Here is a 19,538-nt window from a genome sequence, read left to right as displayed (position 1 = left end):
CCAGCCCTGGAGTCAGGAGTACCTGAGTTCAAATCCGGCCTCAGACACTTAACACTTACTAGCTGTGTGACCCTGGGCAAGTCACTTAACCCCAATTGCCTCACTAAAAAAAAAAGAAATAAAGGGATGATTTCAGAGAAATTTGGGAAGACTTGTATGAACTGATGCAGTGAAATGGACAGAAACAACAATTTATACAATGATACTGTATAAAGATAAGTAATTTTGAAAGATTTAGGAACTCTGATCAATGTAATGACAACTATGAATCCAGAGATCATAATGAAACATACTACCACACCTCCTGACAGAGAAGTGAAAGACTCAAAAGTGTAGAATGAAAAAAAATTTTTTTTGGACATGGCCAATATGGAAATTTGTTTGGCTTGGCTACATATGGTTGCAACAGGGGTTTTGTTTTCCTTTCTTTCTCAATGGTGACAGAGGGGAGGGGAAATAAAGGGGGAAAGAAAATGGATTTTTGTTGATTAAAAAAATAAAATTTATTTCTTAAAAATGTATATAATTTCAACCATAATATTTCATAATATTTTCTTCTAGGTCTTCATTTTCTAATTATCTACTTCTAAAACAATTATTTTGGAATACTTTTAAGTTTTTTTTTTCTATTTCATAAAATCTCTGGGGGAGCTTTCATGTTCTGACTGAAATTATAATTCCAAAATATTTAAGAACTGGATGTGCTATGCTTTCTTTCAATTACTATACTTTCACCTGTTGCCAACTTTGCATATAGAAGTTGTAAATGCTCCTGTTTGGGAAGTTCTGCATCAGGTGTTGAAGGTATTTCAAAGTCTGAGGAACTCTGGGAATCCACACTTGTGCTAAGATTTAACAGATTTTTTTCCTCTTCATTTGCACACTTCTCACAACTTACTGTAGTTGCTCCTCCAGAAACAGAAGCTGTATTTACATCTTGAGCTCTGTCTTTCAAATCAGCAGAAGTGTCTTTTGGACCTGATATATTTTGTTCCAGCTGGCATGCGGTGGCAAGCCCTCTGATTTGGGAGCCACTTTTGTTTAAAAAAATGAAGTCACCACAATTTCTTTCCTGAGAAGATAACAAAACAGTATCTGACTGGCTGTCCCAACCTTGGCTTTCTTGTTCTGATATATGTGTGGACTGAGAAGAATTCTGTGAGGAGATGTGAGTCGAATCTCCATCAGAATCACTGAAAAGTCTTGGTGACTGGGACCCACCTGCCTCTGTGGAAGAAATTAAATTTTCTGAACCATCGTCTGGAATGTCAGCATTATTTTTAAAGAAGATTTTCCACTCTGGTGTGTCCACATACAACTCTTCTTGTTGTAATGGAGTAGAATTCGAGTCCCCATGAAAGGAAATTGAGGTTTCAGATTGTTCCTCATCCTCACTGTTGGATTCTTCACAGTCTATAAAGTTTGTCAAAAGAGAAGTCTGCACATTATCTGTTCTGCAGCTTGCTATGCTCAGCTTTGGTTTTCCTGGACATTCCTGAAGTTCAGGTTTTGGGGGAGGTAACAGAGGCTGCAAACTTTGTTGGTTTGGGATCTTGTGTCTCAAAGGCAGTAACTGAGAGTCATCAAAGAGATCTTCATCTTCATCCTCTATCCACCCCCCAGGGAAAAAAATTGGTAAAGGGAGTGGGTTTATGGAAATTCCATCACAAACAATTTCTTGTGTAATGCATTCACCTGTACCCATTATCTAAGGCATCTTAAAGATCCCCTCTTCTTTTACAAAGAGTTAAAGCCACTTTATAGATACTAGTTTTCCAGCTCTTTTAGGAAATTTTAGAGCGTAATACTATATCTTATCTTTGTGTGTTATGTTATTTCTGTTGAACTACAATATTTTAAAAACTCAAGTAGCTTAATACCCCTGCCACTTTTACAATGACACATTTTAAATTAAGATAAAATATTGTTGTACATATGCTCTACCTCAATTAGATCATTTTTTTTGTATCTTGCATTACAGTAAATGCTCAAAAAATATGGTTGGTTGATTGGCTGATTAAATAGACAACATTAAGTCCATAACTTAAATTATAAATATCAACAATCCCTATAAGTGTTAAAATTGGTGATATTTGATGCAGCCAAATTAAATATATTTTAAAACCAGAAATATGTCCAATTAAAGCTATTAAAAGTGTCTTGAAAATCAAACACATGATCCCAACCTCTATCAGAATTTTTATTTTGTTAAATAGTTTCCAATTACACTTTAATCTGCTACCAAGTGTTGGGTAGCCTGAGTGTGTGACAGCTCTGGAGCAGATGACCTTTAAGGTTCCTTTCCAGCACTAAATGCTTTAATCATTTTAATAAATCATCAATCAACAATGTCAATGACTTTACATATATAGATTTCTTCTTACTAGCTGCCATGTATAAATAATTATTAGAAAACATTTTGGTATAACTAATGATTTTGGAATCCAGTGTTGGGATAAAAACCTCCTGATGATAAATGTCAAATGTATAGAAATCTTGACTTCTCAATTGTCAAAGTATAAGCTTTACCTAGTTTTTTTAAGATGTTCAACTACTAAGCATGAAACTACCCCATCTCTCAAGATGCTGTTTTTTCTCTGATATCTGATTTTACATTTACTTTTGTTTCTTAGATGAAACTACCTCCATAATATTTTTGTACTGTAATTTGTTAATATTGCTAGCTTATTAATATTTATTGCTGGTTTAAGAAAAATGTGGGATGAAGCATTCTCTGGTAAACTAGTGGAAGAACTAATCATAGAAAACAATGTAAAATCGTCATAGAAGTGATAGGTGAAACAGTTACAACTGAGCGTCGAGATCCAGTGTTTTGGCTCAAAAGAACCTTTCTATATAAACACATCATGAGTTTCCAAAGTATTTATGCATCAAAGCAATGGGAATTCAAATTTTTCTTAATGAGGACCTGGTACCCAGCTCAGTTCAGGACCTAAAATTCTTCATTCTGCTTCAAAGTTAGCCTGCTTCTCTCTTTGATTGGATAATGGAAATAAAACTAAAGAGGGGCAGAGAGATCTAAAGTATCATTTGTATTATTTAGACAAGCGGTCGTTTTCTATCATACTTATACTTAATTTCAACCAAGCCAGAAATGATTTTTAAAAACAAAGACATGAGTTCCATTGTCTATACAAGCTTGTGTACACATAGCTAATGGATGATATCAGTTATAACTCCACACGGTGTTGGTCATTTTGTAGTGCTATTTCAAAGAAATTCAAAGCACTAAATGATATAAACATTTATCCTCATAATAAGTTTATAAACTTAAAAAGAGATCCAATTTGGTCCTTATTTTACAGATAAAAGAAACATAAGCAAAATTATTTTCCCAAGAAAATCAAGAAGAAAGTACTAGATCCTATTTCCTCTCCAGATTATATTATTCCACAAAATACAGTCTTCCTTAGGCAAATACACTGTGAACCCAGGAATATTCCCTTTACCTGACTCTAGGTATGTTGTCCTGGCTCTCTTCAACATTCCAAGTGGTTTATACTTTGTTTCAGTACTCTTAGAAAAGGATCGACATAATGGCTTTAAGCTGAAAAGAATCAACATATATATTACATATATATATTTTTTTTTCCAGTTTCTAAGGAAGCTTCTAACAAGCATAACATCCACTAAGAACTTAAATATGTGTTCCACAAGTTTTAGAGCCAATTTTTAAAACCTCATACTTGTACCAGAATAATAAAATGATGATTATAACCTCCTTAAACTTACCTCCTGGATGCCAGAAAGTAAACAGTATGTAGTAGCCAGCTGGCTTCCCTTTCACAAAACCCCTCTTCAGTTCTGTAGTGGCTCCTGTTTACAAGTGTGAAATACGTTTGGCCTCATCTCTTCACGGGTCCTGCAGGATAAAGCCTGACCCAGGTAGGCAAAGAAGTGAGAATTTGCTATATCCTATTCCTTGATGAGGGTGACCCCTACCTTTTTGATTCCTTATAACCTGCATCCTATCAGTTTTTTAGCTTTTAGCTCCTCTCCTCCAGAAACATGATATATCATTTTGGCTCCAATTTTACCCAACTGGTCTTAAAATTTATTGGTATAATTTCTGTTATTTTTCTTTCTGAAGGCTTCCCATGTTAAATTTAATTTACTTGTTCTTTTAAAAAAATTATTCTCATCACATTTTCGGGTATGCAAGTGTGAAAAGCACAACATGATAAAAGATGAAATGGAACAGTCAACAAGAATTTATTAAATGTTTACTATGTGCTAGGCACTGTGCTTAATAAGCTGTGGAACAAACTTCTTTTCCTTTTGTAACCCTAATGCAAACATGTCAGTAGTCCAAACAATGATGATCTCATTCATTAAGTACTTTCATGACCCCCTAACTGCTTCAAACTGTTTTTCTTACTTCTGTCTTCTCACCCCAAACCTTCCATTTAATCTACCCAGCATATCAACATCAAATTAGACTTCCTAAAAAGCCACTTCCATTATATCACTCTTTTGTTCAAAAACTTCAATGGGTCCTTCAATATCTTCAGAATAAAGTTCAACCTCAATATTTACACTCATCATGAATTTATACCAACCTGTATTTTCAACCTATGACCTACTCTCTCCCCTGGACAGACTGATAGCATTACTGCCCCCCAAATAAGCTGCGGCTCCTCAAACACAGTACTATTCACATCAACTATCAAACCTAACATCCTTCTTCTGCTTATCCAAGTCTTCTATCTGTCAAGCCCTCCCCCAAGTCCATTCTCTTCCCCAATGCCTTCTAAGACAACTTCATCCCATACAGAGTTCTCTGCCTCATATAAATTAACACTGCACTCTTGTGACATCTCATACTCCTACCTTCAGCTATTATTTGAATTTTTGTGTACAATGTCCTTCACTAAAGTACTATTCCTATGCCTAACTGGTATAGAGGAAACAATTTTTGCTAGTACATTGAAACTTCTGGTAGATCCTTCGAAGCTGGAAAGAATTCAGCTACAGATATAATGATTTAACTAAACTTATCTGAGGACCAGTCTAGATAAGTCTGGAAAGGTTCATCACAGAGGGACAGCCACTAGATGCTGAAATGTTTTGGCAAGATCAACTCATCAAACAGTCTACTTAAGAATGGAAGGATCTCAGTCTGTTGTTTGGTAGGAGTACCCATTCTGTTGAAATCATGTTTTATATTTATGAGGTCATGAGTATAAAGTAATGATATGGATTTTTTTATTAACAAAATGCTAGAAGTTATACATCTAAGTGAGTTTCAGCCCCTTCAAAGTAATCATTGTTTAGGGGGGGAGGGGGAGAGAAGGGGCTCTTAATTATTACACAAAAGCTTTCAACAGGCCAGCTCTGAATATGCTTTCCCCTGCTGGACATTCTGAACTCTTCTAAGTACACACCGAGGGAATATGAGAACATGTAATAAATAATTGGAGTCAGAGCTTAATATTGTGTTTATCAGGCATCCAAGAAAGGAAATTTACTGTTTTATCATTACCATACAAGTCTGTGCCTAATAAAACATTTTAAAAGAAATGAAAGGACTACAAAAAAGTACTGATCTTACCTAAATTAAAATTTAGACTGCCACTACAAATAGCTCCTTTGGCCACTATTCTTTGCCAGTCAGAAAGTGGTGTGGTTTGTTTGGTGTTATGGACTCAAAGGTCAAATGAACCATGGGGCTCCTATATTTTTATGTTCAATTATTCCTTCCAACAGACTCTACATTCCAAAAGACTTCTACTCTTTAAATAAGCTCAGAGTAAAGACTGGCCAAAAGTCAAAGACTTTTCTCTCTCCTTAGCTCTTTTCTTTCATAGGCTGCATTGCTCTTTAACATACTCCGTTACTTGCATTATGTTTTTGTGTTTCCTCTCCTGGTCCAAATCAATTTCTATAAGCTGGTTTTAGAAGGCTAGGTCCCTATACAGTATAAAAATGAAAAAGGAGGAGAAAGGTTTATGTATGATTCAAAAGAAAATATAAAGCCTTGGCCAGGATCTGACGGAAAAGCACAAAAAATTATATACAAGAAATAAAAGTAACCTGATTTGGTGGGATACATAACTTTCAACAACTTTCCTACACATCATCTAGCTAGCACTAAATCCTTTAGGTACACGCCCTTTTGGGAACAAGGGCTCTCTTGGTTTCTGTGAGTATATATCATTGACACAACCACATTGAAATATACATCTAGATCTAGCATGGGAACAAAATGAAGACCAAATGGAATAACCTTTCCGAACTCTAAAACCTGTGGCCTAGGAGCTTATTTTAAAAATATTTTAATTATGTTTCAACATAATTGGTTTCCTTTGCAACCCTATAGGCCTTATTTTTTGTTTTAGTTGTTTAATCATTTTCAGTCACTTCATGAGTTCTTTGAGATTTTCTTGGCAAAGACACTGGAGGGATTTGCCATTTCCTTCTCTAACTCATTTTACAGATGAGGAAACTGAGGCAAATAGGGTTAAGTGACTTGCCCAGAGTCACACAGCTAATAAGTATCTGAAGTCAAGTCTGAACTCAAGCCTTCATGACTCCAGGACTGGTGCTCTATCCACTGGGCCACCTAGCTTCATATTAGATGGCTTTATTTTGTCCATTTTAAAACATTCTAAAAAGGAGTCCAGGGGTAGCTAGGTGGCACAGTAGATAGAGCACCAGCCCTGGAGTCAGGAGGACCCGAGTTCAAATATGACCTCAGACACTTGACACTGACTAGCTGTGTGACCCCGGGCAAGTCACTTAACCCTTATTGCCCCACAAAAAAAAAAAAAAAAAAGAGAGAGTGAGAAGAGAGAAAGTAGAAGTATACTGATGGCCTTTTTAAGGAGTTTAGCTACAAAGGGCAGAAGAGAAATAAGACAACAGCAGGGACGGAGCTACCTTTATGGGAAGATTAATTAATAACATGCTCACTGCCAAAACTGATATCAATAGTAATTATTTTAAAAAACACAAAGTAGGGGCAGCTACTTGGCACAGTGGATAAAGCACCAGCCCTGGATTCAGGAGGACCTGAGTTCAAATCCAGCTTCAGACTCTTGACACTTACTAGCTGGGCAAGTCACTTAACCCTCACTGCCCTGCAAAAAAACCAACAACACACACACAAAAACAGAAAGCAGAACCAGATTTGTGGCCAGATTCCACAGAAAAGTTTGAGCCTCCTATCCAAGCATCCCAGGGACAACAGCATCTAGTGTTTGGCTCATTTAAAACTCTCTACTTACATTTCTACCACTTTATCCATTGTTGCACCCACAGGAATAACATTTGGATATGCATTCACAGGACGTATGTAGCTCAAGAAATCCTTAATCTAATGGAAAAAGAGAAACAAATAATGTAACACTAGTGAAGAAAAAGAAGTCCTACTTTTTTTTTGGTAGGGCAATGAGGGTTAAGTGACTTGCCCAAGGTCACACAGCTAGTAAGTGTCAAGTGTCTGAGGCCGGATTTGAACTCAGGTACTCCTGAATCCAGGGCTGGTGCTTTATCCACTATGCCACCTAGCTGCCTCCACAACATTATATACTCTTGAGTCAATATCACGTAGTGCTTCAAAAGATCTTGTGTCCAGGAAATAGTAGAAGTAAGAGAAAGGAATCTTCTACATGCCTCAGATGTCTGTTGAATAATATAACATGTGCCCCAAATCCTACATTTTGTACACATATTATTTGCCTCTTTGCTCAGCGAGGTTCAGTACCCACATACATCCCCTTTGAATTCTCTTGGAATTTAGTTGCTGTCTTTAAATAAATAACCACTGGGGCAGCTAGGTGGTGCAGTGGATAAAGCACTGGCCCTGGAGTCAGGAGGACTTGAGTTCCAATCTGACCTCAGACACTTGACACTTACTGGCTGTGTGACCCTGGGCAAGTCACTTAACTCTCATTGCCCCACAAAAATAAACAAACAAGCAAATAAATAAGTAAATGACCACAAACAACATAGTATCTTACAACTTTGTTGTCTTCCCCTGTTTAAAGTCACTGTTATGGGATGCAAATCTTTCTAACTGGTAGAACACCTTCAAAAGTAGAAACTCTTCAAAGGCTTTAACTTTTCTCTGACCTTACTGAGTGTAGCTCATGGACACACAAAAATGATTGGTATGGTTCTTTTTATGAATACTTTGGATTTTCTACAAAGCTCAGGTTGTAATATAGGTATTTTCTCATTACTTTCCACAACAACCCTGTGAGTCAGAGAATTATTCCCTTTTGCAAATGTGGAATCTGAGGTACAAAGCAATTGTTGAATCCTAACTTCCAAATTCAGGATTTTATCAGAGGCGATTCAGCTCAGCAAGCACTAAGCATCACTGAAGAGGTCTTAGGAATAAGGAAGAACATAAAGAACACCAGCTCTGGAGTCAGAGGCCATGGGGCTGCCATTGAACTTCTGATGCTTACTACCTCTGTGACTTTGGACAAATTATTTAACTTTGCTGGACCTCAGCTTCCTTAATTGTAAAATGGAGAGGTTGAATTGGCCTAGAGGACTCCTGATGTCCCTTTCAGCTTTAGATCTTTGATCCTTTCATCTCCAATGGCCTTGTAGAAAAAAAGGAAATACATGTTTTAATTAAAGGAGGGGGGCGGCTAGGTGGCGCAGTGGATAGAGCACTGGCCCTGGAGTCAGGAGTACCTGAGTTCAAATCCGGCCTCGGACACTTAACACTTACTAGCTGTGTGACCCTGGGCAAGTCACTTAACCCCAATTGCCTCACTAAAAAAAAAAAACCAAAAACAAATTAATTAAAGGAGGAAAGTAAATGAGAAAATCCTTTATTTAGAAATTTTTAATTAACAGTTTCCTTTAAACTTTTAAAGACTTCGAAATAGAAAATAATGCTTTATCTGCCTACCACTTTTTCTTTTATGAACTACAAATAGGGTAGGTAGGAGTTAAAGTAAGAAAGGATGGAGTTATACTCAGGGAATTCATTTCTTTCCCTCAAAGGGTAGGGGACTACAGGGAAATGGGAACATAAGTAGAAAAGCATCTCTCCCCCAAACCCTATTCCCATACAAATAGAAATTTCATAGTTTAAAAATGCACTAAGATTTTGGGGACACTGTCTATTTTCACACACACATACACACAGTATTTAGAAAAATATAAGCTCTAATAAAAGCCTTTCTAATTTTTAAAAAATTGTTTAAATGAATGCATATCTATATATTCTGTTCTCTGAAAGAGATGCAGTCCCTTTGGTTGGAACAGTTTGTTAACCGGTGACTACCTTAATATCCAGTTTCTAGAGATACTCAGGGGGTGGGTGGTGTGGCACTGGGACAAGTTACTCAGAACTAAGGTCTAACTTTATTAGTGTATATAAAATAACAACTACTAATATGAAAAAAGAAGAGGGGCAGGAACTGTTTTGCTATTCTCCCCAGGTGACAGGAAAATAATTCCAGGTGATTAGGGTCTTATATACAAGCTCTTAAGCTCTCACTAATGTGACTTTGCATATAGCATATAGTACATAGAGTAAAACTGTTCCCTTCCCCTTCTTTCTTGTGTTGCATTTAAAGAAAAGAAACAGGGTTGCTGGGTTTTCTGGGTTCAGAAAATTTTTAAAAGTAAAGCTTGCCCCGAGATTGACTTGAATACCTTGGACAGAGTGCAAAGACCACCTCTGGTTAAAAAGAACATGAAAGAAACGTGATAACTGATCCAGAGAGACAGGAAGCCTGAGACATTCCAATGGCACACCAACTAAAAATCACAGACCATGGTTTTCGACTTCTACCCAAAATTCCAAATTATTAAGAAAGGTATGAATTCTACCATAGAATTTACTACTTTAAAAGTTGCCTTAAAATATTATCTTTCTAACTAATGACCAATGTTAAGCTTCCTTATTAAACAAATGTTTCATAAGAAAATAAGGAGTCAGAAGAAAACTGTCCTTTTTGCCTTCCTAGGAAATACGACAATAGATCTTTCATCCCTTCTACTTTCTGTGAAGTCTGCCCTGCCCTTTCACTCAAGGGGAGAGCACTGTTCTACTAAGCTAGTCTACTTTTGTAATAGTTTTATTTTTGTCTCTGTAGGACTTCACCCCACGTGTCAGCACTCTCCACTGCTTGGCCTTCTCTTTTATTTATGACAAACCTTAACTGTAGTAATGTACTTCTAGCCTACAGTTTTTCCCTTAAGTGTTTCTCTGCTTTTTGCTTCTCTGCTTGCAAAGCCCACCTCTGGAGAAGTTGGAAATTACTAACATTTTGATGGATTATGGGGACAATGAGGTAGAATATTTAAAATGGGGCCTATTATAGAAAATCTAAGACATAAGTGTCATAACCATGAAGGTTATCTGGTCCAAATACTTAGACAGAAGGAGAACCAAATACTAATTAAGGACAGCATATATGATTTGACAAAATAAGCAGAAGATAGTAAGAATGGAATAAGGTAAGGAAGAGATAAACTAAGAAGAGCTAAAGTTTATGGTAATCATTATGGAAGAGTGATGATACCTGAGGTGGAGACCAATAATTTAAAAGTATAACCCCACTGAATCTAAACTCCTTTTGGACAAGACTATATTTTGCTGAATGTTGTTCAAATGTGGTGGGACTTATGGTTCTATATATCCCATTAAATAGACTGGCATTTCTTAATTGGATTTTTATTCTACCACAGTTTCTGAAGGTGATTAAAGCTGCAGCTTGGGGATAACAACTTCTCGGGGAACATGAATCATAGATAAAGAGCTGGAAGGGGTTTGGGGGGGGCTCTCAGTTTACAGATGAGGAAAGGGAAGCCCAGAAGCTGAGTGACTTGGCCAAGGTCAGCAATAAGAATGTGGGAGAGGAGATTGGGGTTCAGGGGGAAGAAAGTGGGTCTCCAAGATTCCTGCCAACTCTAAGATTCTGAGTTTATGACTATTCAATGAGGACTTGGACCAGGGAGTCATCATCTAAAAACCTGAGGCAAGACACATTAACGACTGATGCCTGTGACACACTGCAGTCAGCTGGGGGCAGCAAAGCCCAAACACAGCACCAGTACTAATGAGGGGGGAAACAGCCTTTAAAGTTCTAAAACTAAAATCTTTAGGTATTGCCATCACAGCAAATGGCCCCCAAGTCTATTTCATTCTACTTCCACACATCCTCATGAAAAAGCTAACATTAGCTTGTCTCAGTTTACGAGAATTAAAATCATGGCAGATTACTCTGGAAATGAATTTTTCAGGAAAAGTACAACTACTACATTACCTGGATCCCTGTATAGTAACTATCAGTATAATGAAAGCCATCATACAACAATAACAAAATATTTTTAAGCCCTGGTAAAGGCAATTTACTTGAATTCTACTGAATATTGTTTGAAACACTTTCAAGCAATATTCAGTACAACAAAATTCTAGTACAATCTGGATAGCTCCTTAAAGTTTGCTGTATGGGATTATTTTGGTTAATACTGAGTATTCCTTTGAATGATAACTTAATGGTTCTATAAGACAGGTAAACTCTAAATTAATAAGTCTTTTAGGGCAGCCAGGTGGCACAGTGGATAAAGCACAGGCCCTGGATTCATGAGGAGCTGAGTTCAAATCTGACCTCAGACATTTGATATTTCCTAGCTGTGTGACTCTGGACAAATCACCTAACCCTTACTGCCCACCCCCCCAAAAGTCTTTTATTTAGGAGGGCATCTTTGATAATACATATTTTAAAGTATAAATCCCTTTGGAGTTCTTATCTATGAAACACATCAATACAAATATTTATGCTGATCTATAACAAATCTGAGTAGCAGAAGCAAATATATTCCTAAAAGTCAAGGACGCTAAAATCGCCCACCATCAACTTACCTCACTGTAGGAAGAATGAAATGAAAAACAAGCTCTATACGAACTCTCTCCAGTTCTAAGAAAAAGTAGCAACAACAACAAAAAACCTTGTTAATCCATGTTCACAATCATTTTGAGCTCCCTCAGAGTAGCCAACTCCACTATTTAATCAACCTACAGGCAGGGGGACTGAAGTCCAGCAATTTAAGCATATGTTATCTTTTTTTTTCCCCTCCTCTATAAATGCAAGGAATAAGAAGCAGCAGAGTGTAGTGGATAAGGACCTGGACTGGGAGTCAGGAAAACCTGTGTTTGAATCTTGCCCCAGACACTTACTAGTTATGTGATACCTGGCAAGTCACTTCATCTCTCTGGGCTTCAGTTCCTTATCTATAAAGTGAAGAGTTGGTTCAGCTATTCTCTAAGGTCCCTTCCAACCCAATATCTATGATCCAATGATCCCTCTTCCATTCATGATCTACACAGCTGTTCAATTAGTATTCCTAAAGTATGGGTCACACCATTTCCTTCTCCTGCTCAAGAAGCTTCATTGTCTCTAGGATAAAAAACAAACTCCTCTGGAACTTAAAACCTAGTGAAATCCAAATCTTTCCATACTAGTTACACAACGTTCACCCTCGCTTATTCTAAATTCCAGCTAAACTGACTTATATAATATCCTATCTCCCACCTCTGCATTCTCAAGCCTCAGCTCAAGTGCTTATTCCTTTAAAAGGTCTTTTCTGATTCTCCCAGTTGTCAATTTTCCACTTCAAGATCACTGTATTTATTTTATATATATATATATATATATATATTTGCTTACCTGTCAACATGTTGTATCCTCCCTCCCCCCTCAATAGAATGTTACCTCCTTGAGAGCAGAAATTGTTCAACTTTTGTATTTATATCCCCAACTCCTAGCACAAGGCCTATATATTCAAGGCTCTTCATAGGTTCTTAATAAATGTTTGTTGATCAACATATTCAGAACATAATAAAAGACTTTTCTCATTCTGCATCATCCTTCTGCTCTTCCTTCCCCATTTCCAAAGGTCTGCTAAATATTTCCATTTGAATATCTTGATATTAGTCAAAATCAAATCAAATTGAGTTTTTTGCTCCCCTATTTTTGTTAAAGATACTATCATTCTCCCAGTTTCAAAACTATAGTCATTTTTTACTTCTCCTTTACTCCCTATATCCAATCATCAGGCCCTATTAATTCTTCACAGTAACATCTCATTCTTTTTCTAACTTGGACAATGGTTTTCTAGCTGCTCCACTTAACTCCAGGCCCTTCCCATATAATCTATCCTGTTCACAAATAACAAACTTATTTTCTTAAAATGCCAGTTGGGTTGTGATACTTTACTTGCTGGAAAACTTTCATCATCTCTCCCATTGGGTAGAAATTTAAAAGTTCCAACTAATTAAGATGGCATCTGAGGCCCTCCACAAGCTCTACAATCTAACTTTCAAGTCTCATTTCTGGACTATTCCCCTACACAAATCCTTTGTTTTAGCCCAACCAATGTACTCACTGTCTCCCACTCATACCTTGTGCTTATCCACCTCTATATTTTTGTTTATACCATTTAATTTGCCTTCCTCCTCTCCTTCTGTCCAAATCCTAATCGCTTTTCAAGACCCATATCAAATCTTAACTCCCTTTTTTAACCACTCTTTTCTGGGAATGATCTCTACTTCCTTTAAACTCCTACAACAATGATTAGCTTACAGTTTACTTGGTAAGTAATCACATATGCCATTTGACATTTCTGCTGTTACTATTCTGAAATGCTTTTACAAGTCTATTGTTATTTAGATTGTATATGTATGTGTATGTATTTACCTCTGGTCCCCTCAACTGGACCATAAGTTCCTGGAGGGTAGGAACTATGTCTAACACTTCTTTTTATCTCCAAAAGCTTAGAGTTTATACTAAGTGTTCCAAAAAACTATTTACCAGACTAGAATGATTATTCTTACATCAATATCTAAAATTGTTTTTGCCTTCTTTAAAAATAAAGAGAAGAAAATAACATGAGAGTGTTATGAACCTGGTGATGTCTAGGTTTTTCTTTGCCATCTTTGTAGAGAATTATAGGACTATAGATCTCAATCTGGGAGGGACCTCAGATGTCAACTGCCAAACTCCCTCAATTTTATAAATGAGAAAACTGAGGCACAGACTTGCCCAAGCTCACACACTTCACATAAACCTCAAGTTTCCTGATTCCTAGTCCACTGCTTTTTTTCATTAGTTCATGCTGTTAGTCCTATTAAGTTCCATCCTGTTTTACAAGCTTGTTATCAAATTTGTCCAAGCTGCTTTGAATTATACATACTTTCCAAGGTATTAATCTCCTGAAACTTGATAAGCATACTCAACTCCACTATCCAGATTACTAATAAAAATGTTAAATAATACCTGACTTGAGACCGGCTCCTATGGGATACCAACTAGCATGTGCCAATCAGGCTAACAGTCACTATTTTTTTTGTGTGTGTTCTTTTTTTGTAGGGCAATGAGGGTTAAGTGACTTGCCCAAGGTCACACAGCTAGTAAATGTCAAGTGTCTGAGGCTGGATTTGAACTCAGGTCCTCCTGAATCCAAGGCCAGTGCTTTATCCACTGTGCCACCTAGCCACCCCCGCTAACAGTCACTATTAATCACCTTTTATCACCTACAGGTAATGGACTAGATTAGAATTTTTCCAAATAGTATTCCATTAAAACTCAGGATTCTACAAGGCCCTACAGAGATTTAAGAACAAAGTACAGTAGTGTTGGAGACATTTAATTTATGTTCGCACCTAGTCCTATGTCAACACTACATCCCTGAGATAAGTCCCTTCATTTCTCTGGGCCTCTGTTTCTTCATATTTATAATGAAGTTGAAGGGCATGATTCCTAAAGTTCTCTCCATCACCACAGGCACCACTTTTGTCTGTGTTCTCAAAGCCCAACGTCTATTGCAACAGTGTCTCAATTGGTCTCCCAGCCTCCTACAACTCTTTCCTCCAAACCATACTGCTAACGGCTGCCAGGCTCACTTTTAGCATGTCACTTCATCGTGGTTCCAAACTTTCCTGCCCATCACTCACAGCCTTTCAGAACCTTGGACACATCCCAATTAGCTGGTTTTACTTCTTAACACTCTTCCCTCTAGTTAGGCATTTCGGTTTAATATTCCCCATCAACACTACTTTTATCCCTATTTCCATTTCCTTGCTGCTCCCTATCATCTGCTACTTCTAAATTCAAGGACCTAAATCTTTCATCACTAACCTCAACTCCTTTTTACCACGCAGCTTTGATTATCCTAGCCCTTCAATGATCTTTCTATGAACTCCCATAGCACTTAAGAGACTATAAAAGAGTTTCAAAATAAAACTGCATACTTGTATTATATACAAGTACATGTATTACCACCTCCACTACCATGACTGCATTTATCATGTCCAATGTGTAAACCTACTATCTCAAAACTTGCTTCTCTGTAAGAAGACTTGATAAACTCTATTATACGTTTAGGTTTAAATAAAAGGAGCAAAACCAGCTGAAGATTTACCTTAGGAGTCAACAAATGACCTATTAGCCACTGATTATATACTTATGTTATTCTATAAATGTTTCTTATTAGGCAGGCAAGATTTTTTTAACCTTCTTTCAGTAAATAATTATTGGTTGGTTGTCATTAAAACAAGCTTGGTAGTAAAAGCTTAATTTAAAAAGTACAGCTCAGAAATTCTCTTTCTATTACCCATATACTAGACTGAATTTAAAGAAAGTAAGATTAGATATTTTGATTCAAAAAAGACTTTTCTAATTAAAACATTCTTTATAACACATTAATATTGTACCACTCCCATTCCAATATATATACACACACCTTACCTCACAATTACATTTGTTTTTCTGCTTCTTTCTCCAAACCACATTGTAGATGGCTTAATGCTGATCACTTGTAATGGAGTCCCATTTTTAGAAACAATTCCACATGGCAATCTATTCCATCGAAAAAATTCTTCTGCCTAAATAAGACAAAGAAAAGCCAAAGACCTAAACAATGAGATCTAGAAATACCATGAATCTTTGACAAGAGGTGTTTTGCATCAACACAATAAAAATTTGATTAACAATGGCACCATTTACTTTACTGCATTACTATGAATTCTTGACCAATTATTGAAATCATTTCTCAAATGAGGACAAATATCATCTTAAATTTTGATGTTAACATTTTTTCCCATGATTGTAAGGCATATCCTGCACTAGGCAATTTTAGAGTCTAATCACGTAAGAAGCATTCAGAGTTCTATCACAGCATCACTGAACCCACTGGACAAGTCACATAAAAAAAGAACCAATAGAAGATAAGCAAAAAAAGAAAAGTACAAAGCCTCAAGAAAGGGCTACCTACAGATTGCAAAGGAGTTGGGTCTGTCACTGAAGAATGTGAATAAGAGAACTTGAGCTAAATGGGGAGAGCAAAACTGTGAGGCTAAGTGGAAAAGTCTGGAATTTAGAGGAGGTCAGAGGCTGAACTTAAGAGAAAATAAAATTGGTAGAATATAAGGAAAACAACTTGAAATGAAAGAAAAAATGCTCAATCTGACAATGACCTCCATATGAAAGAAAACTGAAAAGCACCCAAGGAAAAGCAGACTCAAAGAAAAGGTCATTAGTCAATAAGGCAAGGAAAATAAATTGGTAAAACAAGATGGAACTGGATGCAATACTTGTCATTGCACCTTAAGAAAACACACACGTGCTATATATACATACATACATACACATTACATATACACACATGTGAATACACACATGTACAGTGTGTGCATGTGTGTGCATATTGTTAGTTCACTGGGTAAAGGTCAGAGGAGGAAAAGAGAAACAAACTAATTTTTAACAACTGTGTTCAACTAGTTTCTGAAATAAATAGAAAGCCTTGGGGGAAGTGAACATTCCATCTTAGAACTGGTAATGAAGAAAATTGGGATCAATCTGATATGCATCCTAGAATTGGGGTAACCAGAGTTCAAAGACTACAGAGGACACATATGAAGATCCTATAAACTAAAGTTTATAAGGGGTATACTAAGTGGTACACTAGATGGAGTGCTGGGCCTGGAGTCAGGAAGACCTGAATTCAGATCAAGCCTTAGATATGGCAATATTCCACTGAATAGCACACTCTCCTAATTCATTTTAAATATTCAAAACTGATTTAAATTTAAGTTTTCAGGAATTTAGCTTAACTTCTTTATGCCTCAGTTTCTTCTTCTGTAAAATGTGGATAATACTAGACATGTCACTTAACTTCCACCTGCCTCAGTTTATCTCTTCAATTCTAAAATGGGGATAATAACAGCACCTGTCTCTCAGGGTAATGATGATCAAATGAACTATTTGTAAAGGGCTTAGCACAATACCTGACACATAGCAGGTACTCAATAAGTCTTTCCTTCCTTTATTCCTTCCTTCCTTATATGGGAAGTCAGGGAACAGTATCAGGTGGGGAATTTCATTGGGGAGGTACATCTGCCAAACTGTACATCAGGTATCCTAAAGTGAATTCAGGGAAGGCAGATGCACAACAGAGGCTTTTCATTTCTCATGTATGTATCAAGAGAACTAGGGGCAGCTAGATGGCGCAGTGGATAGAGCACCGGCCCTGGATTCAGGAGTACCTGAGTTCAAATCCGGCCTCAGACACTTAATACTTACTAGCTGTGTGACCCTGGGCAAGTCACTTAACCCCAATTGCCTCACTAAAAAAAAAAAAGAGAGAACTAGACAGAAGCAAACTTGAAAGTGGAGAAGAATGGCAAGTATATCTTCTACCTATACTGTATGTTACATTTCTCCACATGTACATATATCTCATGCCTGTTACATTAAACGATTTCAATGTCCGTCAATAAGCATTTATTAAGCATCTGATATATGTAGAAATTTATTTTGATTTGGGGACCCCACCTTTGGGCTGAGATTAGAAAGCCTTAGGCCCTCAGGGTCTCTTCTGTGTGGGAGGTGTTGGTGCCCCTCTCCCTCTCCTTCAGCTGAGCCAAAAAGCCCCGTGGCTGTCCAAGACAGCAGGTCAGACAGCTGGGGGAAAAAAGCCCCCAGCTCCCTCCGACCTGAGCGGAGCTATCCGAGAGACTCATCCAGGCTGGGCTCTGGTGTAGCCTGTGCTGAGGCATGGGATGCTCGAGCATCGCCCCCGGCCCCAGCCGCAGCCCTGACTGGCAGATTGGCTTGGTGTGTGGGTGCAAAAAGCCCCGAGATTTGAGTGGAGATAGGAAAGATATATATAGACCTGGGGGTTGGACTCAGGGGAACTGAGAAGAGGACTGGAGGCTGGCTGACAAGATCAGGAGGGCGGCAGACGAGAGACGGGGGCTACAAGGACGTAGGAGAAGGCTAAAGGACTAGGAGCAAGGAGGAAAGGCTGGTAGACGAGAAGGAACAGGAACAGAGAAAAGAGAGGCCGAAGGGCAGACTGTCAGAGCAGACAGACAGACAGACAGACAGACACAGAAGGTCGGTAAGAGAGAAACACAGGGGTTCAGCAGTGGCAGTAAGGAGAGGAAAGTTAGAAGCAGGAGGATTTACAAAGTGAAAGTGGCTCGGAGTTAGAACAAAGGACCTGAGTGCCCTAAGGCAAGAGGCAGCTACGGCCCTTGTTGTATTGAAAAAGTTCCAGGGGCAGCAGGTGAAAGCACTGGAACAGAACGCAGTCAGGTTGTACATTTTATTTCCCTGTATTCTTAATTTTAAACAGTATCTCATAAATAAACTCTGCTTTGATTATTTAGTTGAGGCTTCTTAATCTTTAGCTTATCAATTTGGGAGCAGTGTGGTGGAACTTTATAAACGGCCCATACTAAGTTAATAGCAGTCAGATAGTCAAATAGTCAAAAGTCCCCAGATTAGTCACCCACAGTTTAGTCCCCCCAAATTAGTCCTGGTCATGAAAAATATTTTCACATATATAATTGTAAAAAGCAGTGTGTATGGTACAAAATGTGTGTAAATTAAATGATTCTTTAAACTGAAAATCTGTAAACTGAGTACATGTATAGCAGGGGATAGGGAAATAGAAAACACACTAGCAGCAGTCAAAATAAATGTGTTTGTATGAAGTCAAGCATTTGGTGTGAAAAAAACAAAACACATGTATTATGAAATCTAAAACACCAAGTCATTAAGAATCACTAGGCCAGGAAGAAAAGCCAGAAAGGTCTCTCTTGTGGACCCAGGGTCCCTCCTCTACTCAAAAAGTTTATCTTTATATATGTGTATGTGCATGCATGTGTGTGTATGTGTGTGTACATGCATGTACACTGAAAAAAGTTATCTCTAAATTAGGATAATGGGAAAGAAAAACAATTTTTTTTTTTTGGTGAGGCAATTGGGGTTAAATGACTTGCCAAGGGTCACACAGCTAGTAAGCGTTAAGTGTCTGGGGCTGGATTTGAACTCGGGTCCTCCTGAATCCAGGGCCAGTGCTCTATCCACTGCACCACCTAGCTGCCCCAAGAAAAACAATTTTTATATATACTAGTGTCATAGCAAATACAAACCTGATGACAACTTTCTGGTTGCCTGAAGTAGTAGAGCAATCATTGTGGCTTATGTTGCATTTTTTATTAAACTAGGTTTTCTATCACCCTCTCTTTCTTTTCAGTC

General features: G+C 37.6%; 1 protein-coding gene across 6 annotated transcripts in view; it reads right to left on the bottom strand.

Annotated features, from left to right (window-relative positions):
• Positions 1–306: 306 nt before the first annotated feature.
• Positions 307–19,538, bottom strand: part of DCLRE1C (DNA cross-link repair 1C) — a 36,112-nt gene continuing 16,880 nt past the window's right edge. For 5 of the 6 annotated variants that reach the window (XM_043967423.1, XM_043967424.1, XM_043967426.1 and 2 more), the window contains 5 exons: positions 15,741–15,877; positions 11,858–11,912; positions 7,248–7,336; positions 3,471–3,568; positions 307–1,608 (listed from right to left, as the gene is read on the bottom strand). In XM_043967423.1, coding sequence (XP_043823358.1) covers positions 689–1,608; positions 3,471–3,568; positions 7,248–7,336; positions 11,858–11,912; positions 15,741–15,877 — 1,299 coding nt within the window. In that variant the 3' untranslated portion in view covers positions 307–688. The remainder of the gene's footprint in view (positions 1,609–3,470; positions 3,569–7,247; positions 7,337–11,857; positions 11,913–15,740; positions 15,878–19,538) is intronic. The other variant, XM_043967425.1, reaches the window with a different exon arrangement.

The sequence above is a fragment of the Dromiciops gliroides genome, chromosome 5 (assembly GCF_019393635.1).
Source record: "Dromiciops gliroides isolate mDroGli1 chromosome 5, mDroGli1.pri, whole genome shotgun sequence".
In the NCBI taxonomy this organism is placed as follows: domain Eukaryota; kingdom Metazoa; phylum Chordata; class Mammalia; order Microbiotheria; family Microbiotheriidae; genus Dromiciops; species Dromiciops gliroides.
Note: the sequence above shows the minus strand (reverse complement) of the source record. Positions and strands in the feature narration are given on the sequence as shown.